The sequence below is a fragment of the Merops nubicus genome, unplaced genomic scaffold (assembly GCF_000691845.1).
Source record: "Merops nubicus isolate BGI_N331 unplaced genomic scaffold, ASM69184v1 scaffold11527, whole genome shotgun sequence".
Lineage (NCBI taxonomy): Eukaryota > Metazoa > Chordata > Aves > Coraciiformes > Meropidae > Merops > Merops nubicus.
In genome coordinates, this window is record NW_008618359.1 from 7578 (window position 1) to 35305 (window position 27728).

At 41.5% G+C, this 27728-nt stretch overlaps 1 protein-coding gene across 1 annotated transcript; it reads right to left on the minus strand.

Annotated features, from left to right (window-relative positions):
* Positions 1 to 3212: 3212 nt before the first annotated feature.
* Positions 3213 to 26075, minus strand: LOC103775946 (BMP-2-inducible protein kinase-like; the record flags this gene model as incomplete). Its single annotated transcript, XM_008943422.1, has 8 exons — positions 3213 to 4645; positions 12964 to 13077; positions 19249 to 19406; positions 21354 to 21541; positions 22269 to 22364; positions 24108 to 24289; positions 24901 to 25061; positions 25996 to 26075. Coding segments are annotated over 8 exons (2412 nt in total), but the record flags the coding sequence as incomplete, so codon positions are not given.
* Between the last annotated feature and the right edge of the window lie 1653 nt (positions 26076 to 27728).

Sequence of the window (27728 nt, forward strand, 5' to 3'; positions counted from 1 at the left end):
TACACGATATAGTATAAAAAAACTCCAGATAAATTCTTATTCTCACAGTAGCAAATATATCAACTTTTTTTCACAGTACTTTGTTTTCTAACTGGGAAACCCACAACAATTGGAAGTTATTTCATCCACAGCTGGTACACACGGGTCCTGCACGATGCAGCTCGGCCAAAGCGACTGGGCGCATCTTGGGGCCCTTTGGCAGTCTGCAGAGAAACACGACTGGCTGAGTTTTCTTTCAATGACCACAACCATTAAGGGCTTCTTAGTACCTTTTGACAGACTTGCTCTCTCTAGCAGCTGACTCTAAAAGGCCTGTGATTCAGTCATTTAGCATAGTGGAAGGAAAACTGTAAAAATCGATGGGTATTTTTGGCTGGAAGCTCCTTACCTTGCCCTTACTGTCCTCACAGCCTGTGCACACATGCCCAGGGCAGCAAGGTCTTCACTGTATTTCAGTTAAGGTCACAGCCTGCCCTGTGGCCAGTATCCACATGAGCACCCACACACACCAAGAAAAGGCAAGAGGATATCACGCTCCCTGACAGTACCATGTCTTGTCTCTGTTCAGCAGTGCATCTTAGCTAAAATTAAACCCAGACTTGGGTCTAGTGGTGTATAAACAATAGATACCATGCAAAGTCAACATAGTGAGGCATACTTATCTCTCTTCAGTCCCAAGAAAGGATAAAGTAGTTTTAACTCTAGAAAGAAAAGTTACATTTATGCAAAAACCTGTTTCAGAACTAGAACCAAGTTTATTAAGGCCATCAGAAAGTAAAGAGTGTAAGCCATAATGCACGTGCAGCCAGAGGCATTATGCCAGTTCAAGAGTAACTTGGGTTTACAGTTTACTTTTATCTTCTGTTTCTGTGTAAAACCTCACTTCAGCTTTCCTGTGCTGCAACACAACCACTTTCAGACCCTCTGCCCAAAACCAAACCAACCCCAAGGAACAGGCTAGAAGGAAACCATAGAAAGGCAGGTTCATAAGCACATGCAGAGAGACAAGAGGGGGGGGGGAAAAAAAAAAAAAAAAAAAAAGACAGTTAACCTGAGTATCAGAAAATGCTACAAAACTTGGTGTGCACTTCTTACAGCCTTTGGCACAAAAACCAGGTGAGAACAGTAGTAATAAAGCCTAGGAAATGCCTGTGCAAATAGAGTTGAAACATGTCTACTCACAACCTCCTAAGAGCTTAATTTCTAAGCCTGGAAAAGGCATTCTGAACGAAGCACAGCTCTAGCATTTCACTTGCACCCTGGGAGAAAAACGGAAATGAGGAAAATGAAGGTTACAGAAGTGTACAAATAAGTACGAGCTACTTTCAAATTCCAGGATGAGGGAAAGCAATCTCACCCATGTCCCAGGGAGCTTTCTATCACACTAACCCCTGAAGGAGTCAAGCAACTTGCTTTTAATGTGTTGTTTTTAGCTAACATTGGGAGGGATCCACCTCCCAGTCCCACAGATCTGAGGACAACTGTATAACTAGCAAGAGACTTGTGGGAAAAAAAGCACAACCCTAAATATTTCACTTGACCTCCTTGTGAAAAGAGGGGACTTACAACCACATACATTTTTGTCCTCATATATAAGCACCCAATTATCTACTCGTCAGCATCGAGCAGAGCAGGATATGAAGTTAAAGCAGAGGAACCACCTCCTTCCACTCCCACTTGAGGACTGACATGGAAAAAAAGGCTGACACGTGGGGCCGCCCCGAGCAGTACTCGCTCTGCAGAGGCGCGCGCCCGTCCCGCCTGCACGCTGCACGCACTTGTGCAACGCAGTAGGGAAATCTCATCCTCGGGCAGCCTGCTCACGTCACCTTCCCATCCTCTCGCGGCACCGCACGGCTCTGCCGAGCTCCGGCCCTGTGCAGCTGACGTCCCCGAGGCACTGCGCGGCAGGACGGGGGTCCTGCCTGTAAGGCTTTGCGGTGGGAAATGCCGCTGGCTGGCAGGGGAGCCCTTGGCTTCTGCAAGGACCTGCTCCTTACAGCTTCCATCTGGACACCAATCCAGGTTCAGGGAAGTTTCTTCAAACTCAGTGCATTTAGCAAAACTTTCTTATAAAATACACTCAAGTACAATGATGGATTCATCAGAACTTGAAGAACATTAGGTTACAGTCATTTCATAAAATTATCATCATTTCAAAAAAAAAAAAAACAGCTTGGAAAGAACACATTTTCTTTGCCATAACATTCCAAGAAGAAAAGGTGTTTTCAGACATAAACCCCAATTTGCAATCAAATCTGATGGTTGCATCTCACAGTCAACTGTTCAAGTCACTTGAAATACTCCACATGTGCCAAACCATTTTCTCGTGTAAACCAGGTGACCACTGAGTAGTCATCAAAGTGCTGCAAACACTGGCTGCATCCGTGCTGGTTTATTTCCCTGTGCTGAGACTTTTCCTCTCATTAACCGTTATATTCTCTGTATCTTTACATTTGACTCTATACTTCCAGTTTGCTATTTTACATTAATGGCACTTACTGGAAAAAAAAAAAGTAAAAGAAAATTGAACGTTTAGGCACACAAAAATATCATCTGCCTTCTGTCTCTGCACCTGCATAGATGTCTACCAGATCCCAAGCCATAGCTGTGCTATGGAATTCTGGGCCACAGTCCCCTGAGGACTTGGCTGGTTTATTCTGATGATTAATAAAGGTAGTTTTCACCTAGGAAGCAAAGACTCGACTATTTCCAGCAGATAATCCAGATATTAGTACGTTTTGGTTCTCAGGTCTACTGTGACCGAGACATGAAGAACCACTGCAGCTCCATCCACGTACCTGTACGTGTGGAAAACATGCATCACATGATCGCCACCCGCCTCTCTCCCTCCACCTCAGCTTGTCGCAGAGGATTGAAAAGGCAACACCAAAGTGCAGAACGACAACACATTCCAGGGCCAGAGTCAGTGACAGACAGCCATTCATATCTGCTTTCTCCTTCTGCTCTCAGAACCACCTGTCACAACGAAATCACATGCCTTTTTTTTTTTTCCTCTATTTTTCTCCAGAAAAACCCAATAAAAATGTCTTTGTTCTAAATTTCATTGTGCAAGCTGGCCACTCCTTCTCGAACTTGAACAAACTATACAACCCATGTCTCTATCAATTCAACCAGATAAATTACTCCATTAATTAAAACCTCAATCAAGTAACTCAGAGAAGTGGAGGAGGGAAGCCCTTTGGAAGCACCTACGGTTTGGAAGGAAATGGAGCTGCTCCAAACGGATCTAACTCCAGCGCCTGTTGCTGCTGGCTCTGTGCGCTCTGCACAACCAGCTCTGTGAAGGGTACTGCACCAAAGTCATCCGTTTTCAGCCCATCCCCACCATGAAGGGCTCCGTGCAGGGAGCTCTGCCACACTCTACCAGCCACCAGCACTGAGCCATGATCCCCACGGCTGTCACCGAACCCTTGATGCTGGGGATGCCGCATCAAGTCTGGTGGGTGGAAGGGTTTGGCTCCGAAAGGATCCAGCAGACTCTCATCTGCCTGCAGGGGGTTGGTTCGATCTTTGCTGTCCGTCAATGCCACGCTTATGTTCTCTTTGGAATCCGAGATGGTCAGGAACTCGTTGCTACTCTGCGAGTCCCTGCGGCCTGCCTTCTTGTGCCTGCGGGCTCTCTCTGGGGTGCGGTAGCTGGGTTTCAGTGACTTCTTCGTGGTGGTCGGGGTGCCATGGTGACGCTTACCATTGCTCTTTGAAACCTCCTGTTTCACGCGCCTTTGGCGGGAAGAAAGTTTCTGCAGGTTACGCTGCTGCTTCATCTTCTGCTGCTGCTGACTCCCTGTGATCTCTTCAAAAGGAACCAGCCCAAACAGGTCCTCTTTGCTCCCACCGGTCTTGGGGAGAAGGGAAGGCTGAAATGGGGTGCAGCCAAAAATATCAACACTCCGTGGAGAGGTGGGGGAAAGCAAAGGCTCAGTTCCCGCCAGCTGGCCATCTTGCTGAGGTACCTTTTTGCTGAAGGGGGCTTTTGTGAAAACATCAAAGTCATCCTGCTCTTGATTCAGGCTGGGAAAAGCCATCTGAGGAGAGACATCTTTGTCCATCTTCTCCCTTGCCTGATGTTGCAGCGTAAAAAAGGGCACTGCCCCAAACACATCAAATTCTTGCCCAGGGTTCACCTTGATTACAGTACTTGACATCTCAGACAAGGCCGTCTGCATTGAACTGGGTTCTTTCATTTCACCACCACCCACACTATCTCTGAACCTACTGCTCAGAAGTTCCACAGATTTATGCTTAGTACGATCAGTATCAGAGTCAGAACTTTGCTTCTCTTCTTCCTCTTCCTCCACGTCTTCCTCAGAGTCCATAAGGAGAGGTCGGTGGCCTAAATTCTCCAGTTCTGTATCATTATCATCATTAAAGTCTCCATTCTCTCCTTGCAAGACTTCTTCATCCTCCTGTTCTTCTTCTTCTTCACTGCTCTTGGGAGAAGGAGGATCAGATTCAAAGTCACTCTCTGATTCATCGCCTCCTTTTGTCACTTGTCCCTCTACAGTCTTCCTCCCTTGACGAGGATCTCTAAAAGCGTGGCTTAGTTTTCCAGCCTTGGTTGGGGTCCCTAAGTTATTTCCTTGATTGCTAGCCAAGTTATCCACTTGTTTTCCAGGGGAACCTGCAGATCCGAAGAAAAATACAAAACAAAACTTGAAATACACTCTTCAAGTCAACACTTATTCCACACACACCAATGCCACACATACCAAGAGCTGATACAAACCTGTATTTTGTACTCATTATTGAGGGAAATGAGCTAAAATAAGATCTACTACTTCAAGCAACACTCAAAATTTATTAAGAGTCAGACCTTCAAGCACAAGAGCTCTAGAAATACACCACCAGTAGTTTTGGGGCACAGAGGAGGAACCAAGGGACACAAGTGATCTCCAGAGCCAGCATTCAAACACTCATTACACAGCCTTTCCTCTCCAAGGAAACAGGAACCAGTGTGCCTGAAAGATATTTTTCTTTAAGACACTTTTCTTCTATTTCTTGAAGTGCTTCTGCTTGGATAGTCTGCTATGACAAGCTTGTTACTCCAGTCATGAAAACAGTCAGCATAGGCAAAAAAAAAAAAAAAGGCATTGAGCAATTTCACATAATTCACGTGAGATCTCACCACTTAACAGCAGCCACGCTCGTCAGAGGGCTCAGCTCTGCTGGCCTACCAACAAAGACAACAGTCCCTACAGGGAGATCACAAGGTAACTGGCCCATGTAACTATATGGAAATAGGGATGCAGGGACAAGATCTTTCCAACATGTGCTTTGAAACATTCCCTGAAGAAAAACAACGGCTCTGAAGAAAAACATCTTTGGCCCTAACCCAGTTTGTGACCCTCTCCAATTTAGACTAGAATTTTAAGTGCTACAAGAAAAGTTTCCTCCTTTTTAAAAGGAATCAATAGCCAATTTGTTCATCCAGCAGCCCTATTATTCTTTTGCAATTACACTTAACAATAAAAATTCTGCAGCAATATATTTTATATATGGATTTAAAAATGAGATGACCAGAATGACCAAAAAAAAAAAAAAAATTAAAAAAAAAATCAGGTGATTGGGGCTTTGAGCCATTTCCTCTTTGCTTCTGGTGTCAGAAGCACCATCTTTGCTTCTTATCTACTGTAATTTTAAATACTACGTATTTGCTTTACCCACTAAATTAGTGTCCGGATTATTTGGCTGCTTACTTTAGATTTCCCAACGGTACAGCCTTTGCACTGCTCCATATAACCCTCTATCTTCTAAATCATGCTGTTTCCAATATTTGCTGAAACACCACTGTTAGCATAAACGCAATTAGATTTAAAAGAATAAAAAGCAAATATTTCTAGGTTAGATACCTTACTTATACATTAAAAAAACCCACACCTTTTATGTATGCCAATGACCATGCTTTTACCCTCCCAAGGAATGACTATACCTCTGTACGTAATTTCAGCATCCAGAAATCCATTTATTAAGTTTTTTGGTTTTTTTAAGACAAGAAATGAACCACAGTATCTCATCTACCTGACATCCCCAAAGGTTTAAATATTATTTGTTAATTGCTGCCACAGTCATTGGAAAACAAACTGCAAAAGGACATGGACAAGAAAAACAAACAAACAAAACCCTAACACAACAGCTGTGAACTTGTCAAAAAAGTGATTTAAGCCACACAATGCTCAGCTCTCAGAAGTAGCTCTCTAGACAGAGCATGCACCAAACAGGACTTAACAACGCAAGGCAAATAAAGTGGTTTCCCAAATGATATCTAAGGTGTCAGCACTAGCACACCAGCCTTTCCAGCATCTCTTCCCTTTCTAAACAAAAGTAAGAACGAAGCAGCACACAGGGTAAGAAAGCTTGAGCCTGCATATTTGTAAACATCTGTCCCTGCACACAAGAAACATTCTCTGAAATATCTCCATTCCAAGGCCACCCAAAGATTGCAGCAAGCATGTTTATTTTTGCCAGCCATAACATCACCACAGCGACAGGCAATTAACTGCCTATTAGCTCCTCAGCTTCAAACCCCTCCTTTCACTACAAATGGTTTCTGAACATGGTTTCTCAATTCCTCGCTCTTCAGCTCTGACATTCGTCCTTCTTCACCACCTCCCCACCTGTTACAAGTATTACTTCTTTAGCACAGCAGGAAATTTATGCTCCTGTATTTTGTACAGATTCAAAATCACCAAAAATGCAGTTAATTTTGCAGTGATTAGAAACTCACAAGCTACAGTTAACAGCTCCATATTCAAATTTCAAACCCCTACACAAACAACTTAAGAAGAAAGGAAGGGGTACACATCAGATGACGCTGGGAACGGCAACTGCTTCTGCAACACTTTTTAAGAAAGCACTTTTATTTCTGAAGTATTTTCAAGAGTGCTCTTCACTGTTCCCACATTTGAATTTTTCAGGAATCAGGAAGGACTTAGTTTTATCCTGAAGTTCTGTGCTCAGGCCTTGTAAACATACAGAGCCATCTGCTCCAAGCAGGTTATTAGTTCCAGGAACAAGTCTTAAACACTGTGGTCTAACACAGTCAGCCTTCATGGAAGAAGCAACCGCTACACACACCTTCTCATCTGCAGTGTCTCCAGTTTAGTCCCATGAAGAGGGAGAAAAATGCAGCACGCTGGTGTCAAAACCGAACTAACCAACCAAAAAAAAAAACCCTCCATAGAACTATTGGTTTTAAACTTACAATAGGAATGTTTTATTTTTCTTGATTACAGTCCTCCCTCTTCCACTCCTGAAGAAAAGGGCATCAAGCTAACTAAATAAAAAGAGCACTACAAATAGAAATTTAATGTCCCAAAAGGGAAAATTCCCTGGTAAATAACAATTTAATGCTCTGGCCAAACAGATTTCCAAAATAAAGCATTCTGTTATGTAGATTTCGTGCAATCTTCTCAACATGAACTGCTGCAGGGACCACTCAGATATATAGTTATAAAAAGATACCACAAAATATTGAGTAACATCTGTTTGTAATGCACTGTTCAGATTACTACACTTCTAATCAGGTTTGCATCTTTTAGGAGACAATTGTCCTTTGCTCAAATGCAAGCCAGGTGGAACATCTTTAATCGTATAAGAAGATCCCAATCTTCAAGGAAATTTTCTGATGTTCTTTTCCGAGACATCCGATTGTAAGAGGATGAATTCCCTCTAACAACTGCAGTAATTACATGCCTTCTGCTGGTTCATCATTTTAGGGTATTGCGGGGGTGGCAAGAGTGGGGCATAAGGGCTTTAAGCTTTCTTTGAATTGGTAACATACTGCCACCATCATTTCAGAACAATTTGCCACATGTCAGGCCCAAGGATTACCAGCACGCTGCAACTAAATCCACACTACTTGTTTGACAACAACCAGAGCAGCAGCTGCTGACTACTGTAATGAGGATTTACATTCTTACCACCTTTATTTTCAAGAAGAAAATAGAAGTGGGGGAACAAAACACCTCAGCCTGGCATCTATTGCTTAGATGTGCTTTCAAATACCTAGTCTACAGGTTGAAGTGTGTTATAAAAAAGGTGAAAGGTGACTGACTGCTCGTAAGATTTTAAAAAAAAAAATAAAAAATCAGGCAAGCATTTTCAAGAGAACAAGGACACCACTGGCACAGCCCACACATATAATTGATTCCTGTGATGTGTGAGTAAATTGAAGTTGCTTTGAGAGTGTCATCTAGAAAAACTGATGTCTAAATCTTATCTTGACACAGGGAAAGATCCTGAAACTACCTTCAGCAATACCTGAAACCACAGCTAAGGGAAGGTTATGGAATAACACAAACAGTATTTTGAGTGAGCACAAATATTGATAGGAACTTATTTTAATTGTCACGTTACCTAAATCTGGAACACTGTACAAGAGCCACACCAAGTTGCGGGTCCAGGCATCTTTTAATAAATAATTCAAGAAGATCCACTGCTGTAGAAACATGGAGTGAAGACATGAGCTGTTTTAGTGTTGTAGAGCAAGCTGGCTCAAGTCTTTTTGTTCATCCTGTTCTCATGTTTGTAATTCCTTACTGAACTGCACTGAGTGGTGTTTCACTTGAAGCTCCAGACTGCACCATAGTCCCAGGGCTCCAAATCTGTGGTACAGAAACCTGCAGTGCTATGAAACCCTGTTAGAAGCAGTATACCCAAAAGTAACCAAATGAATAGCCATCTCTTACATTTCTTCATGCCAGAAAAATGTCCTCCTGTGCTGTAACAGGGTGAATGCTAATAATGGGCTGCTGCAGCAGAGTCCTTTCACGGACGCCTTGTGTCCAAGACTCCAGCCCGTTTCCACACAACTGCTCTCTGGCTCGCAGCTGGATGGTTTTCTGCCAGATCCACCCAGCTGTGATGAGTGAGATACACATTACACCACAAAATTGCTCTTATTCCAAGACAGACACCTACAGTGATCACTTACAGGCTCACCCAAGTCTTCGAGTGCAGGAAGGCTGAAGTCAAAAGGAAGCCGTGACAGAACTAAACTTGCTTCCATCCCCAGTCTCCACACATGCAATGACTGGGAGTGGGTCATCTATGTACGTTGAAAAAAAAAACGAGCAGTGACTTGGTGAAAAAGCACCATGTGTACAGCACACAAGATGAGTTTTACAGACATTCAGTAGAACTGTTAAACAGATGACCTGAACTGCTTCAGGTCAGGACTTAGAAGAAATACCAGACAAGGTTTCCCAACATGTCCACCTCAGTGCATCGTTCTGAGAGTTACTTCAAATATTTTATTAATTCTCTGAATTCCAGTATTAAGCTGCAGGAAGCATAAGGCAATCTAGCCCAGTTTAATCCCAAAAAGAATTAGTGTAAACAAACAAAAGATGGCAAAAGGCCACTGAGCACAACTCAACTGTGATCTGAACTATATTCATGACATGTTCTTCTTACAATCTGAAGACAGTGGGAAATATGCCTCTTCTGAGCTTCTGAAACACTCAACTTGATTTTGACAAAGCATGTTACAACACAGGCTGGTTAACATGCACTTGAATCAAAGGTTCCATTCCAAAAAGCTGCCCACAGGAGCCAATTTTTCCACTGTCACCAGCCAGCGTTTTCAGGTATTCAAGACCCAGAATCTGTTTTCTGTATGTTAGGTGCTGTCCTTTTCAGAAAAGGTTTGCAATGCTAGCTTTGTCTCCATCAGATGGAGCACTGAAATTCTTTTTCAAGTCACTTTGCTTTTCCAGCCATCTCAAGTTCTAAGCCATTATTATTTTCCACAATTAGGCATAAAATAGTGTGCATAGCAATTTTACATGTGAAATACCTTTAACAGGATACACTCCAAGTGTGAGTAACACGAAGTGCTTTTACTCTGTTTTCCCATCAACTCTACTAAGAGGAACCCAGTAAGATGTTGGTTCATTTCACACCCTGACTTGCATGTTAAGTGACACACATGTGGTTGTTGGACCTCCATTCCCCACTCTGGAAGAATGAGCACAGAAGCTCTGATGAATAAGCAGCCTTCATCCATTCAGTTCGAGGTTGTCCTTCCTGGTGATCCTTGACAGCAGTGGCGGCCTGAAACACAGTCTCAGCTCCCTGGGGAAAATCCCAAGGGCTCATAACTCACAAGAACCCTTGGTCCTTTCCAGTGATGAAGAAAGGTTTCAAATTTCAACTTCTGCATCTTCCTTGCATCTCTTTCCCAGACACAAATGCCATCAGGTATGTTCACACATTTTGTTTGACTACCAGTACTTTATGTTAAGTCAAAAGATGATACAAGATCTTCAGCTTTTTGCTGCCATCTCACATCAGACCACAGAAATTAGTTCAGTATTTAGTCATGTGCTGCTTGCAGCAGTGAACCCTTAAGCCTCTCAAACTGAAGAAATGCTCTGGGTGCCTCTACTGAGCTACAGTGCAGATATAACACTTACAAAACTGAGACTTGTGTAATGCAGCTAAAAAAAAAACCAAACCAAACCAAAACAACAACAACAAACAACAACAAAGCAGAAAAAACACAGTTCCAGCTCAAACGTTGTTAATACATTGGAACACATCTTCAACAGGAACTATCACTTTGTAACAAAGTAACATTTTAATTTTTTTAAACAGTCTGCATTGATAACATCAACATTTAATCTCATCACAATTCAGGAAGTCAGAATTCAGCAGTCAGAAACCTGGGTTAACAGCGGCGACACATTCCACGTTCACACTGTAGGCACAACACAAGGAGGAAGTGAAACCTCTCCTCTAACCAGATCAAGAAAGTCACTCATCCAAATGCTAAAACTGCACTTAAAGTATTAAGCACTTCCTATTCAGTCATCCTCCCCCAGATGCCCTGAGTAAGGTAAAACACATGCATACTTCTCACTTAAATCTTTTAGAATCAGAAGGGAACAAACCAGAAGTGGACTATTTCACAGAAAATTACAAGAAGCGATTAAAGTATTAGGCACATATGTCAAATTTGTCCTAGAAAGCCCTCAATGAGAAATAAACCATGTCTAAGTCCACACTGTTCTCCTTTTTAGTTGTCTTACAACACAGTTTCAAGCCATGTCTGAGAACAATTATGGGGAAAACAAACCAGCTTTCAAAAGACCTATCTTCAGATTTAAAGACTTACGATAACATATTTGTTTTCTAAGTGTAATGCACTGTTAACACAGAATTAAAGATACCTTTCTCTAAATCATGCCAGTATGTATACTTGCTTAAGTTCCAGTTATGAGTCAATAGAAAAAAGGCCACTGAAAAACATACTTTTTTCCAACAAAACATTTCTCAAAACAGTCTCGTTTTTCAGCCACATCTGAATTTGATTCCCTCTCCCCCTGCCCCACCCTTAAGAAAAGGCATCTCCTCATTTTTCAGTGTGTCAAAAGAATTAAAGCCTGGATTCAAAGTACCAAAAATGAAACATAATACAGCAAGGTCATTCATTACAATCTAAGGGATATTATAACCATCTGAAAACCAGCATCAAGCAAATACATTTAAGACTTAAGGTGAGGAAAGAAAAAAATAAATCCCTAGACACATGAGTAGGAGAACTGAAGACAGGAGACTAAGTACCTGAGAGTCACCATCTCAGATTAAGTATAACCATTACTGTTCACTTTGCATGAAGATTTAGATTCGAGGTGAGGACAAAGCAACCTCTTTAATGAAGACTGTAGGGTAAATCCTTCTACACTCCCCTCTAGAGAGCAAACATTTCTGCACTTGGGAATTGCTGTCACATTACACTACTGGATATTAACAGGATGACAGAAGGCAAACTTGTCCTTTCTGACTGAGCATAACAAAAAGAGAGACACCATTCACCCAGTAACAGGCAAGGGGAGTTAACTCACATCTCTCTAACCACAGAGGCAGACACAGCTACAGGAGGTGTTTTTATACATGGCCTTGCAGAACACCACAGCATTATCCTGATCACTCTTCCCCACATACAGCACAAGAGCTCTTGTGAGCACTAAGTAGCCCTAGCAGATATCTTCACAAATACAAGATGAAAGCAAAAGGAAACATGGATGCTAACTTCAGTTGACCCCAAGCGATTTAAGGCATATTACCTGAGCTTCTGAGCTTCTGTAAGAATGGCTTTTACAAGTCATATTAAGGCACTTTTCTCACACAAGCACTCTCCACAAAACTTAGGTCGGCCCCAAAGAGGCTCCAACAAGTAATTGAAGCTCTTTTCACCACTTTAGCTGTCAGGTAGGCTTTGCTTTGCCACAGATACCACAACAATCATTGAAATGTTGATCAAGCAAACATTAAAACTTGTGTATAAGTTGCAGGATGATGCAGTTTCACATTCACAGTCAATGTTCACATGTTATTTTTACTTCCTCCCAATGCAAAAATAGCCAAAGCTGAATCAAAACACAATGATGATGCCCCTCCTTGCCTCCAAATGTACAAATAACATAAGGTACTTTGGTTTGACTATTTGCACAAAAGCTATGCATTACATGCAGCAGCAGCTGCTTACAGTCTTATACAGGCTAGAGAACTCCACTGAAGCAACACCATGAGTCAGAAGTAGACTACAGGGAAGTAGCAAAATTCGGTCTTATCAAATAGTTGGTCTTTAGCAAAAGCGCTTCTGGTTCTACACAAATGATTCACACTACGTTGGTCCAATGTATTTGCACTGCAAAGACTACATCATCTGTACACCATATAAATACCAGAGACTGGGTGTAAAAGTATTTTTAAATTGGAGGTAATCAATATATTAAAAAGCATCTCTTCAACCCATCTACTATCATGAGGCAGACAATACCTTCATCATTTTTTGGTCATTTAACCAGATATACATACTTCCAGAGATACACACATATGCATACACATATACACACATGTATATACATATTTATATATATGTGTGTGCATATATATATTATATAATGAGGTAGTGATGTTACAGATGTAACTTGCCTGGGTGAGAAATGAAAGGAAGAGAACCAAAGGGATCTTCAGGAGGATTTTCCTGTGGAGCAGAATGTGGCTCCACATTCTTATCTGAAGATGTTCTCCTGTCCACCAGCCTGTCTGTAAAAAACAAAATGAAACAGAACAAAAAAATAAAATAAAATAAAAATGGCAGATCACATGCCTAGGCAAAGTCAGCTACTCTGCAGGGTGAGGGAGGAATAAATTCTCAATTTGGATTTTTTTTATTTTCCTGAAGATACCTTATACCATGAATACATATTTCTTGATGACTCAGGAACATTCACCTGCACGGACATATTGCCAATCTCCCTGTCCCACCAAGAGCAGCACGTATGTGGTGATAGAATGCTTTAAATTAGGACATCTGATACATGTTATATGCAGCCTATGCTCTTTGTAATAGGAACTACTAGTCCTCTGTGCTCTTGTGGTTTTTAAGTCACAATCACTACGTTCATGTAAAACAAAATCAGTTATTTCATCCAGGCTTTGGCCACCCTTTGTCACAAAAGGATAAACTGACAAACAGCAAAACAGGGAGGATTACTTTTTATTAAAGACATAACATCTGTTAGCTATTAAAAACAATCTGAGTGGCACATCACAGAAAGAAATGTAGTGTCTGTTTTGCATGGTCTTCAATCCTCAGGGAACTGATTTTTTTTTTTTTCCTTTTTAAAAACCACATTTCTTTTCAAAAGAGACATAAAACATATTTTAAACACAGTCAAAACTATTGGAAGGACTAAGAATGGGCAATACAAGTATGTCTGCCTAAGCTTTTATCCTAACATCGCTGCCAACTTAAGATCCAGACCACCCAGTGCAACCACTACACTGCAGCCCAGGAAGGTCCAAGCAAAGCCCATCACTTAACACCACCACTGTCACATGGTCTTCCACCTTCAGCTAACATCTGACATCCTCCATGCAGAATCACAGAATCACAGAAGACGCAGCATTTCTCTTACCCTTCTTTCCACAGCAAGCAGCTGCTCTTCCAAACAATTTGCAGTGCAAGATTCTTGAAAATTTGCCTTTATGGAGATGTCACTGAGCTATGCCCTAACAAAGTACCCAGCTACCTGCATGTTTTCTGTTCAGTCCTTCAATGACCAGGAAGCTTTACCAAGACAACCACTAGGGACTAGACAACAAGCTCATCCATCTTAGACAGACGCCTATTAACCCTATGTACAAAGTCTGAAAGTTTGAAAGTTATGCACCAGTTTTCACAAGTAAGTGTTCTGTTCCTATAAAAGCATCTTCATGTGAATTGTCTTACTCTGAGCATACCGTCAGACTCCCCAAAGAAATACAAGGGGGAATTGTTCCATTACCAGCAACTCTTGCTTAAAATGTAACCCCAGCTGGGGTCTCCTAGTGCAAGAGATGAAGTAGTTTTTCTCACCTCAACATACACACATTGAAAGAGGTAGAGACTAACTGACCTGAACAAAATCACCCTGCAATGACACAGCCATGCAGGAGAGAGTACTAGCCAAGGTGCACAAAACCCAAGCAGCTCTATGTTTTATACCATCTGCTCGCAGCCTTGAGGACAAACAGCAGCCAAGCATCACATCCAACAGCAGTACTCATTCCCAATTCAGAACAGTCGTACCCACGTTGCTTCCCTTCCTCACGGAGGAAAGATTTGGGTTTGTTGGAAGAAAACCACAAAAAAATGAACCTACAAGTATTTAAGGTTGGGGTGTTTTTTGTTTGTTTGAAGGGGTTGCTTTCTTTGGTTTGGGTTTTTTTAATTTGTGACTTAGGAAACATGTATATGACTTGAAACTTGCATCTTTACAAACACAGACTGAGCAAGGGATGGTTTTGTTTTATTATCCCTCCTGTCCTGCCTCCAAAGGTAAACCAGCTGACTGCTGCACAAATTGCAGGCAATCTCATTTTACAGTAACTTTTAAGGGTTCAACAACTTCAGTTACCTTTTGGGGAGTCCCTGCAAATGCTAGCATGTAAAAGTATGCAAATTCAAGCCCCAAAAGGCTGATTGGATCTCCCACCTTGAGGAGCAGAGTTATGGAGAACATAAGCCATGATATAAGGGCTCATAAATTCCAGAACATTGCTCTGGAAAACAAAATGTATTGAAATGCTAAAGCACACAAGAAAAAAATAGGTCGAGTAAATACAAGGTTTCAACTCCTCCGCAGCACCTGGGCATGCACCTACTGGCATATATCTCCCTGGAAAAAAAAGTTTAAAATGTCTCAATTCATCAAATCTATGGCTATTGGAAAAGGATGAGGCATTTTTCCAGTCTTCAGAGGCTCAAATGTCAGTTGTTCACCTCACAAGATCCATTTCTCTTGGTAAGAAAGTGAGGAAAAAAAAAAAAAAAGACAGCGATGGTTTCTTCAGCTCCACAGAAGCAGAAATAAATTCAGTGGCACTATCAGTATTAGACATAATTGTGCTTTAGATTAAACCTCCTTAAAATAAAGCTTTTTTGCCCCCTCAGTGCGTGATCACATGAATGCAGCCCAGACTGCCACCAAAGACACAATCACATGTCTCTTGGCACAGCAGACCCTTCCATAGAAAACAGTTATTTGAAACCACAAACAAGCAATCCAGCTATTCCCATACAAGTTGCATGCCCAAGGTGGCTCAGGAAAACAGCTCTCAGGACTTTCTGAAGTACGAGATGCACCTGTGTGTAGATAAAGCCTGGTAAATACCAGAGCTGCTTGCTGCATGCTGCATGGGTAGCAGAGGTAGTTCTTCATACTGTACATACTACAAAGAGCTTAGTAGATTCTGCACACTCAGGCATCTCTGCTGAAGCACCATGATGGATCTGGGCCTCCCAAGAACTTTTGTACAATTCTGTGTGAAGGCTGTGCTAGTACTTTTTCTCAGAGAGAAATAAGACTCATTTTCTTGGCTCCCAAATCTGCGGATTACTACATGGTTACTGGAGCTCTTTGTAAGAAATCCACTTCTTCACAATGTTGTCACTTCTGGACCATCATTAACACTGATAATGGTGACAAGAACAGCAGAGAACCAACAGTGTACTCAAGAACAGGAACACCATCCTGTAACTTTGTATCAAAGCTTTCCACAAAAGTGATCAGTTGAGAAATCTTCATCCAACTGCACATGAAATTTCACCACAACTGTTACCTTTTAGTAGGACAACTTTCATGAAGCACAAGCAAGGCATTCCATTCTGTGAGCTAGCTATCTTTTTAAAGAAAAAGTGCAACACAGCACTTCTCACTCACAGCAACACCCATCACTACCCACACTATGACATTAAGCTACTCAATGCATGAAATCCTATGGTCATGTCAGCCTGAGAAGTTACAATGACATCTTCATCCTCTAATAAAGGCCATGTATATTTGCTTATTCATGTCTTACTGTCATGAACATAACAGCTTTAAAAACATTTGACAGATTTAAAAATATTTTTAATTTACACACAAAGCGCCAGCTCAGCAATACAAACCAGACTTTTGAAAGTGGAAAAAAAGGACTGATGTTTTGAATGCTACTCAGCAACACATAACACCGCAAAAAGACAAACCTACATAAACTATACATGAGTTATAAGGTCTGAGACAGTAACTGGGCTTATTAATAGCAACTTATCAAACCTGTGTCTTCAAGTTTCCTTCCTCTAGATGGCAAAATGATTCACAGAAAACTCAAAAATTGAGAAAAAAAAAATTACTTAATTTTAAACAGCAGTTTTCTCTCATATGAGAAAAGCCACATCTAAAGGGAATTAGGCCTTGACCATTAAGATATATCTGAGGAAATTCAAGGATGTATTATACAGTTCAAGACAAATTCATAGTTCTTAACAGTACAATACATATCACAATTTCTCATTAATCCTTAACCCCCTAATAAATCTCCCCATTTCTCAAACTTAGGTGGAATAATAAGAAAGTACCAGTAGACTAAAGTATAAATATTTCTGCTTTGACCACAGCAGAGGCATTAACACTGCAAAGCACATTCATACAATCTTTGGCACAACATCCTTAATATAAAAAAAACTTTCTATGTTTAAAGGTCTTTGAAGTCTCTGATGCACATATTTATGTGTACACACAAACCCACATAGACTGAGATTAGAATTAGCAATGCTCTCCTTCCCGGACCTCTAAGAGATGAAGCTAAAAGGCCTCAGAAAAGCTGTAGCTCTCTCACATCATGTAGAAACAAGCCTGCCATCTAGTGTGCTATGGGTCAAGTGAATTGTAGTTTTACATCTTCTGTGTGCAAGTGACTAAAAAATCCTAATGCTGGTTATTATTAAGTGAAACCACGCTGTTACAACTTGCTTTTCTGATACAGTATATAAAGTTCACTATCACATCCAGCTCTTCAGTGTATTGACTTATCTTTACTAAGAGGTGAGCCAAAAACGTGCCCAGGTAGATTCAGTCTTTAGAAAATTCAGACTGTGTTTACTCATGCAGTACAGAAACTGGGTAATGGAGTGAAAGTGGTACCTAACAGGTGTTTCCACTGGAGTTTTAAAGACAGCAGTTAGCAGCATTGAGCTCCAAGTTTTTCTAGCCTTTATTATATCTGTAACTGTCCACATGCAATTCAGCAGTTTCCCAAAAAGGGTTGTCAAGGCCTGGCCCAGGCTGCCCGGGGCAGTGGTGGAGTCCCCATCCCTGGAGAGGTTTCAAAGCCATGGAGATGTGGTGCTGAGGGGCATGGTTTAGTGGTGACCTGGCAGTGCTGGGTTAACAGTTGGACTCAATGATCTTAAAGGTCTCTTCCAACCAAAACAATTCTATGATTTTCTATTTCTCCAGTTTACTATAACCAGCCTACTGAGCTACTTGAAGCAAGCATATTTCTTGTATAATATTTTCCAGCTATTTTTGTAAAGCCATTTGAAATATGTCCTTGGTTACTATCTTTTTTCCATACACATATTTGTTCAAAACATGGCTTAACTGGATCAGCCTCAAAAAATTAACCATAACTTCAGTCAGCTGTCCAACAGTCAGTTAAATATTCTTGAAGCGAGTAATGTGCTGATCTTTTGGTTCAAGCTAACCTTCTCTGGGTTCCAGAGTGTATTGCTTCAAGTGACTTCTAAGGCTGCAATTTGAAACTGTATGCCTACAAAATATAAAAATTCTACTATTAAGTTGAAATTCTCAACTGGGATTTGGAAATAGTGCTTAGTTTTCAGCTGACACATTAACCATTTCCCCTACGGAGAAGTAAGGCATTTTACTGTAAAAGGTGGGCAGGCCACATCCACATCTCAAAAATAGGGGTCTTACCTCATCAACTCAAGATACGAGTAGTTGATTGTTTTCAGAGTTTCACAAAAAAAACCCCACACCCAAACAGTCAATTCAACCACTCCTTAGTCCTTGAGGATTAACAGTAATGTGCACATCATGTTTAGTTATATTCAAGGACACAGAAACTGAAGACTCAATTGAAGGCAGAGGTGTTTTTTGTTTTGTTTTGTTTTGTTTTGTTTTGTTTTGTTTTGTTTTCTTCCCAATCCATTGAAATTCAGCTTTACTGCACTTTTAATTGCAAGGAACTTGCTGATAGTCAGCCAAGTATATACAATCTGGTTACTGACATTGTCACATCTTACAAGTGTCACTAATAAATGTGATCTTGACAAAACCAGTTTTAAGAAGAGCATCTAATGAGCACATGTTAAGCAATTAAGAAAAGGAAATCATTCCAAGTAAAAAACATTGAGATAACTGACTTCAAGAGCAAAAAGTTTATTCAACTACTGACATATCAGAACAATAAAGCAGCCCTTACATGTAGCCATTCATCAAAAGAGACAATACAAAACATTATGTTAATGTAATCAATTTTCTTTCAGGCGTTTTCAAAGGACATATCAGATCCACAGAATCTTCTGCTCTATGTGTGTAAGAAATAAAGACGGAAAGAAAAAGCAAACAACCAAACTTCTCTTCCTATCAGACAATGTACCTCTGTTGTTCAGAGCCTCCTGACAATCCAGGTGACAAGCAATATTTAAGAGCCAAGATATCACCATTTCTGCGGTATTTGAGCCAGTAATTACCAATTTTAGACAGCAAGTTCCTATTGCACACATTTTCAGAGAAGGAAAAGAAAGAAGACAGGCCCAACTCTGCCCTTCAACGCTCAGAAAGAATTCTCTGTTCACAGACTGCACAGCCCTTCCACAAGACAGGTGTTGAAACTACAGAGCACTTATTTAGTGTGAAGCAAAATAAGCCTTCAAGTGTCCCTTACTTGATCTTAGCAGGTCAAATTCTCTGTCCAGCAGCTCCTCCTCTGTCAGCTTGGAGAAATTGTCCTCTCCAAATGGGTTCCAGCCTGACATATCAGGTGGGTTATTGATGCTCTGCTTTGGGTAACTGGAGATTGATTCTGCATCAGGAATACCTGACCTGTAAAGTCAGTTCATGGAGGCAAATAAAGAGAAACATTACAGGACAGTTCATCAAGGTGAAAATCTGTGACAGACTTCATTATGCCAAAATTCTAGATACAAGTAACACATGCATTAACAGCTTATGCAAAAAGCATCTGAAAGCTAGTTTAAGGGAAAACAGATTACTTGAAACAAGTGGTTTGATCACAACATTTCTAATATGCAATCTTTGGACTTATTTTTCCATGCATGAACTGTAGCCAAAACACGGAATCCTTCATTAAGGCAACATGCAAGAGCAAAAACTATATCTGACCTATGGCCATTTCTGTATTGTCATAGGACACATCCTCATTTTCATCAAAAAATAAAAGCCTACTAAATATGTTCGAATTTTTCATCAGCTCTCTTTATTTGCAAATTATTTTTTCCTGGCAGACACAAAGTGTCTTTGAATCCTACATCTAACTGATACAATTAACCTAACCAGATGACATTTTAGCAAATTATTCCTACCACTTCCCTGTTGGTCTGAAGTGGACTAGAAAAGCAGCAATCAGCAGGTCCGTGTGTGTTAACTGTTTCTCTCCCTGTACCCAGGCAGGCTCTGCAGGCTGCACCATCAACCCAGTTCCATGTGGAACCATCTCTCCAAGACAAAAGAAAGGGGAAAGGGCTTGGGCTCCTTCCTCTCAGCTTGAGTGCTGCCATCCCACAAGACCACTGTACTCGCTCTTCCTACAGAGAGGAGGGCAACGTGCGATACAATGCAATGCATTTAGCTTGGCAAGCGAACAGAAACTCATCGCCACTTCCTTTAACACAATTTTTGTTTACAGAAACAACGCTATGCATTGCAAACCTACAGTCACTGACTTAAAGATAACCAGCAGGATCAAAATCTTCAGCCAAGAAAACAGAAATCAAACTGGAGGTATACATCTACTTCCACACCGGAATGATTCCTTTTAGAAATTCCTCGTGGCAAACATGCTCTGGCAATAGCCTTATAACCAATGAGCAGCTGGTAAGTCTCAGACAAGTGCACAGAAGCATGGGACAACTCTTTCTGCTAGGGATTAGACTACCTATTGGGCAAGATAAAGCCAAAATGGTCACTGTTACGTGATATCAACCCAGCCTACAGCAGGAAAAATTGTGTCTTTCCCTCTTTCAGCACACTGCAACCTAGAAAACACAGAATGACATCAGCACCTGCAACACCTAAGTCATGCCATTAACCAAAACCCTGTGTCAAGACTGACTGCACCAAAGACTGCAGCTTTGCCACAGCTGCCAAGGACTTCTTTCAATATTTGTAGGAACCTATGGAAATACATAACCTAGTTCATACCATTAGAGAAATTGGACAAATCTATGATTTCTAAATGAGAAAAGGAAAGGGTTTTTCTTCCATGCTGTGTTTTTTTAAGATTTCATAGTGTAATCGTTACTTATTATACTTCCTTAAGCAAGGGTACGTCTGCAGGCCCCTGCAAAGGGACCATATCACTGAGGAGCTGCACTCTATCATATAACATACTGAGATCAGTCCACTGATCAACAGCCAAAGGAGTTACAAGCCCTAGCAGGTAACATCAACCATAAAACTTCTCTTAAGAGAGTATTTGAGTTAACTTTTATATGCTCATAGCGTCATTCAACAGAGGCTACCGACAACCCTCGGCGAAGAGGTGGGCAGTCAGCTCCTGCTGTAAGTCCATGAAAAAGAAAACAGGGAAGACAGGTTCTTTAAGAAGGTGTCCAAGGTTCATCTGTTAAAAAGGGTCCCAGCTTCTTCCCAAAACATCCTTTACCATTAACAAGCAATTATCTAAGTGCTTTCAGCAATACCTTACTGTCAAAGCAATTAATTTCTGAGGGAAGCATTTAGCAGTGCTCATCACCATTAGGCACGCAAGCAGCAAGTAGCCCTCGGGTACATCTGTGTCCGAGTACTTGCCTGCTTGCAGGGTAGGGGGGATCTGCCACTGTTCCAGCATGCACTGGGACTGACCCAGGGTAGGAGATGAAGGCTGGTGAGAAGTCTTGTGGAGAAGTGATATATTCAGGAGACTGTGCCTGTTGAGACCGCTGTTGCTGCTGAGCAAGCATGTGCTGGTGTAGGAGAGCCTGCTGATATTGCTGCACCTAAGAAGAGAACCATCATGTTACTAAAATTCACACAGGCCAACATGAATCTCTTCTGCTACGTAACAGTATTGGTCTTGCAGCCAAATGCACTGACAACCACCATGCTCCAAAAAAGCCTGGTAGCTTCAGCAGAAGCCAGACCTGTCATTACAAGAATGAAAAGGAACTGCCTTCACAGGCCACCGATGCTGTTTTCTCTCTTCCCTCATATTACCACTTAGGTTGCAATAACTACAGAAAGCTAAGTATATACTATGAAACACTGGAAAATTAAGTTTTCATCATACCTTATTCTAACCTATTACTTATCAAAATTTCAGAACAATTTCTCCCAGCTTTTGAAAAACAGATTATGTCAGTTTGCTTTCTTGCTTCTGAAGAATTCGATGCCACTATCTCTCTTTGTGACATAACATTCTTGTTGCGGTGTCACTGTTGGAAACCAAGTAGGTTTCAAATCAGCATACACCTACTTAATGCATTTTAGGACATACCCCAGCTAATAAATACAGAAATGCAACTGCAGATAAGCTTTCCAAACAAACTGGGGTTAACCTATTTTTTCCCCAACCAAATATCATTTTAGTTTCTGAACTCAACACTGTTTACCGTGTCTACAGCTCATTAAAGCTACTCTCAAACTTCTCTTACTACATCTGCACAAAAGACTTACAAACAGCATGTATTTTTAGGCTGTACTGTCTACTTTCCATCCTTGACATACCATAGCGGGATATTGAGACTGGGGAGGTTGCTGCTGGTACACAGACTGCATCAACAGCTGCTGCTGGACCATCTGGTGGTGCATTGCTTGTTGGTACTGTAGTTAAAAAGAAAGTAACAGCTTTAAGAAGTCATGAACCCTACTTCTGGAATATCCAGATATATTTAAAAGAAGCACCAATTAAACCATCACTTCTGTGACTCAGCAGTATTTCCAGTTATGACATCACATAACCAGCAATCAGGTTGCAATGCAGTCACTGCATTTTAATGTCTCTGTCTCCTAGTCTGGGGTAGAACAGAACTAATTCTGTTCAGTGATTTTACTTTTGAGTTAAAGCTCTTCTAACCAACTGCTCTTTCTGAAAGCATATTTTTGCAGACAGTGTCTGCTTCCAGCAGTGATAACACTCCATGTTTAGAGTTACCACGAAGGACTGGTGTGCAGACCAAGGTCACTGCTAAATCCTGTGTACCACACTGAGGAGGGCAGAAAGTAAAGGTTGCACCTGCAGGGAGGAGTGGAGAGGATAAATGACCCTAAATTCACCAATGGGGTATTCCATCCCATATCCGTCATATTCAGTGTAAAGCTGGAAGATCATGAGGCTCAAGCCCCTTCCTTTCTCCCTTTTGCTGCTTCTTCAGTGGGCAGCATCTGAGGAGGACTCCGTCCATTCCCCCTTTGATCCCGAGCCCCGTGTTCCTGAACCCAGTTCCAGAAGACTCCAGCTCCTGTACCCTGTTGCCACCTGCTGGCTGAGCCCAATCTGGCACTTTTCCCTGGGGCCTGCTCCACAGCATCAGGGGTGACAGTGGTGTACTGCCATCGGCGGGAGTTGGGTTCCATACTAGCTTTGTATATATTTGTATATATTCCATATTGTTGTTACTAATAGTATTGTCATTAAAGCTGTTTTACTTCTCTAATCAATAAGTCTCTCCCTTATTCCCTTTCTCTTCCGCTTTGCGGGAAGAGTGTCTGTTACAAGTCTGGGGGCAGCCCAGACTCTAAACCCTGATGCTCTCTGTGTTTGGCAACTTATCCTGTCTGGTTTTGTGTGTCACCCCCCCCCTCCAGTTAATAGCAGCCTGTTTAACAAGAAATTAGACTAGCTGTTCAGCACTGGCTTTAAGGATAGTCAATTGACATCTCAACTTCTGCCATTTTCAACAGCTGCTTTGGAAAATATTTCAGCTGTGCTTTAAAGGAAAACATGTCTCAACACGGGGGAAAAAAAAAATAGGAATAGCAAAAGGTTTCTTGGACAGGAGCTGAAAGTTCTTGGCTGCTCTTCTGTTATATTTACTGTTATTTATGCTATGCAACTTAAGTGATTATACTTGACAGTACACAAGCTAGCAGTGTTAGCATACAAGGTATACGTGAGAAATCTGGATGAATGGAACAACTACAAGAACTAGGTTCTTCACTGAAGAAAGCAAAAACTGCAAAAATCCTGCTCAGATGGCATATGTACAGCCATGAACTGCAAGCACAGTATCATCACCTAGATAATGCATGATGTTTACCTCAAGCCCATTTACACAAAGGGAAAAACTTATTTGGGACACACAGTGGTGATAAAAAACAAGCTAGGATTCAGGGTCAAGCTGCACAGTACAAGACAGCATGAAGAAGGCAACTTTCTAGAATAAGCACTACAGTGCCTATGAAGAGATAATCCAAGTGTAAAAAGAAGGGACAAGAGCCACAGTCCTGTTCTGTCTCTTCGCAGGAAAAAAACAAGCCATAACAGCAGAAATTATAACAATTGCAAGCATTATTAACAAGTGTAACATGTCTTTCAGGAACTTGTCTAACAGTTTCAACTGGTACCTGCTGAATGTAAGTGTCCTGCACCATAGGCTGCTGCTGGTGGTGGTGATGCAGGTGGTGTAGCTGCTGCAGTCTCCAGTCGCCCTGTTGCAGCTGCTGAAGAACTCTGTTCTGCTGCGGGGGGTGCTGGGTGGTCCCTTGGGATGGTAAAATTTCTTGTCCGTTCCCTGGTCGCGTGGTTCCTGTGACATTCAGAAAACACTGTTGACGTACCAATCTCTACAGTTCAGGTAAAGAGTCTAACTGCCAGGAAGCTCTCTATTTAACAACTCCAGGTAAAACAGATTATAAACTTCCCTTCCCCATCTGACAAGTAGTACAGCTGGCAGATACTCAGTTCACTTCTTCAAAAATATTCCCACTCACAAGATGCGAGAAGCTTCCTTGATCTCACAACAGAGGAAGCTGGGTTCTAGACTTCTGCTTTACTAACACTTAAGTGGTAGCTTCTATATCTCAAACTCTAACTCTCAAAGTATATAATTTTGTATGCATACAATGCATACTAATTACTTATTGAAGGGAACTATTGGCTCACTTGTCAAATTCCTTTAAACAGAACTTCTGACCAATTTCGCCATTCAATTGTTTTTGCAGCCTTTTAATTAAGTAGTTACTAACATAAATCCTCTCTTCCACATGGTCTTTATATTCTCAAGTGCCCAGGAGTTATCTGTTCCTTGTCTTAACAGACTTTCTAAGTTGGATGTTACTTGGATCCTGTCTAGTAAATCTGGGACACAAACATCCTTAGTGGCCTTCTGACTGGAGGCCTTCCCAAAAGAAAGGTTACCTTTTGGCCCACGATTACCAAATTCACCAGGAACTTGCACTTTGACTGGAGTTGCTGAGCTCTGGATCGTCAGCACACTTGAAGTGGCAGTGTTCGAATTGGCCTTTGGTCTTTGTCGTGGTGCAATTGAGGTTTCTGTTGGTCCAACAGTGTCTGTTATTCTGAAATGGCAAGTTTTCCCATGGAAGAGATTTGATAAAAAAAGACTGGTTCTTCTTCAAATTAGATGCAGTCTCTCTCTTAACAGCTCAATTACGCATGCTATCAGCTGCAGCAGAGCCAGCAAAACCAACCACATCCAGACCATGGCATTGCCTTAAAATGACACAGGCACATCAAAATAGCTCCAACGCGGCTTAGATGAGCCCGCCCACCTACTTCTCATTCGCAACAGGCTATCGAAGTCAAAGTTATGATAGAGCTGGTAATTATAACTGAATATAAAGCTACCCAAGTCCCACACATTCATAGATTCACATCCCAAACAACTTCCATTAATAAGGGATAAAAGTGTAAAGGATTCTTCCAGTATTAGCATTAAGCATACACCATGCACCCCAGCAGAGGTAACGACTGTGGGAATAACTGTTCACACTTTTGGTTGGTTTTATTAATACATAGAAAAAAAGGAATGTTTTCCTACAAAAATAGTAATTTTTGAAAGAACAAAACACACTTGACTTCATCAGTCAGACTTGATCATCGCATTTAAATAAAGCTCCTAAGAATAGTTTACCTGAACCACATCATCCTTGCCTGTGACTGTTTTTTTTTTGTTTGTTTTTTGGTTTTTTTTTTATTTATTTATTTCAAAATTCACTCATCACACTAGGAGAAAATAAGGCCAATCAGAAACTGACTGCTAGCACGAAACAGGCTCTCAGTTTCTCCCTATGGAGCCACAATAAAAAGGAAAAACATGCAGTGGAATCCAAAGAGAGACTTAAAGCTCTCAGAAATGCAGTTTATTTTAATGACCTCTGTACTAATATAATTTTTCATTTATTAACAAGCATATGAGAACAGGTTTCAGACAAACATGTAGCTTAACAACATTAGCAAAAAAAAGAAAGGGAATTGACATCTGCCACTCACCTTGCTTTTATTTGGCTTTTTCTAGCAGCTGCCTCACTAGCTGTCATGGGTTCAGGAAGAGTTGAAGGAATAAGAGAATTCTTGGGAAAAATAAATTTGAATATATTAAAAAAAATGAAATCTTGAAAGAAAAAAATCATTATATATTGAAGACAAGTACTTGGGTTTACATTTTCCATACCGCAAGGCTTCATGCACAACTCACACAGCTGTAGAGGAAAAGCATTTTAATTCAGCAGTATTCTTGAGATCTCTTAATCCATTGCAAAGGTGCAACAAAAGCAAGGCTAGTCTGACCTGCCAGCTACTTCAGCTCATTTAGGCACTATCAACTCCCAAATAAAACATTTTCTCCACATGGTTTCTCATAACTGTACTAGAGACTTCATTTAGCCTCAAGCAACTAAAACAAAGCCTAACCTTTGGATGGAACAACAGCAGCTTTTTCACTCTCTCAGGTCTCTCTGTCCCCACGTGTCCCAGGACAAGCTGGCGGGGAAAATGGCCACTGTGGCTGAACAGGGAGCTTTTGCTAGAACTCAGGAGGAAGAGGAGAATCTACAACCTTTGGAAGAAAGGGCAGGCTACTCAGGAAGAGTATATGGATTTAGTTAGGTCACATAGGGAAAAAAAAAAAAAAAACATTATGGGGGCAAAAGCTCAGCTGGAACTCAGCCTGGCCACTGCTTCAACAGATAATAAAAAGTGTTTTAACAAACATATTAACAACAGAAAAAGGCCCAGGGAGAATCTCTCCGTCCTTTACTGGATGCGAGGGGGAACTCTGTTACTAAGGCTGAGGAAAAGCTGAGGTACTGAATGCCTTCTTTGCCTCAGTCTTCAATAGTCAGTCCAGCTACCCTCATGGTATTCAGTCTCCTGAGCTGGAAGAAGGGGATGGAGAATAGAACGATCCCCTCATAATCCAGGAAATAGCAGTGAGGGACCTGCTAAGCCAGCTGGACTGCCACAAGTCTATGGGGCCAGATAAGATCCCCAAGAGTGCTGAGGGACCTGGTGGAGGAATTTGCCAAGCCTCTCTCCATCATTTACCAGCAGTCCTGGTTAACGGGGGAGGTCCCAGATCACTGGAGACTTGCCAATGTGACACCCATCTACAAGAAAGGGCAGGAAGGAGGATCTGGGGAACTACAGGCCTGTCAGCCTGACCTCGGTGCTGGGGAAGGTTATGGAACGGTTCATCCTGGGGGAGATAATGCAGCAAGTGTAGGACAACAGGGGGATCAGATCCAGCCAACACAGGTTCACGAAGGGCAAGTCCTGTCTGACCAACCTGATCTCCTTCTATGATCAGGTGACCATCTAGTGGATGAGGGAAAAGCAGTGGATGTTGTCTACCTGGACTTCAGGAAGGCATTTGATACCATTTCCCACAGCATTCTGCTGGAGGAGCTGTTGGCTCATGGCCTAGACAGGTGGACTCTTCATTGGGTTAAAAACTGGCTGGATGGCCGAGCCCAGGGAGTTGTGGTGAGTGGAGGTAAATCCTCAGGGCTCAGTTTTGGGACCACTCCTGTTTAATGTCTCTATCAATGACCTGGATGAGGGGATCGAGGGCACCCTCAGTAACTTTGCAGACAACACCACGTTGGGTGGATGTGTTGATCTACTTGAAGGTAGGGGAGGCTTTAGAGAGGGATTTGGACAGGTTGGATTTACGGTCCGAGCAAGGTCAACTGTATGAAGTTTATCAAGGCCAAGTGCTGGGTCCT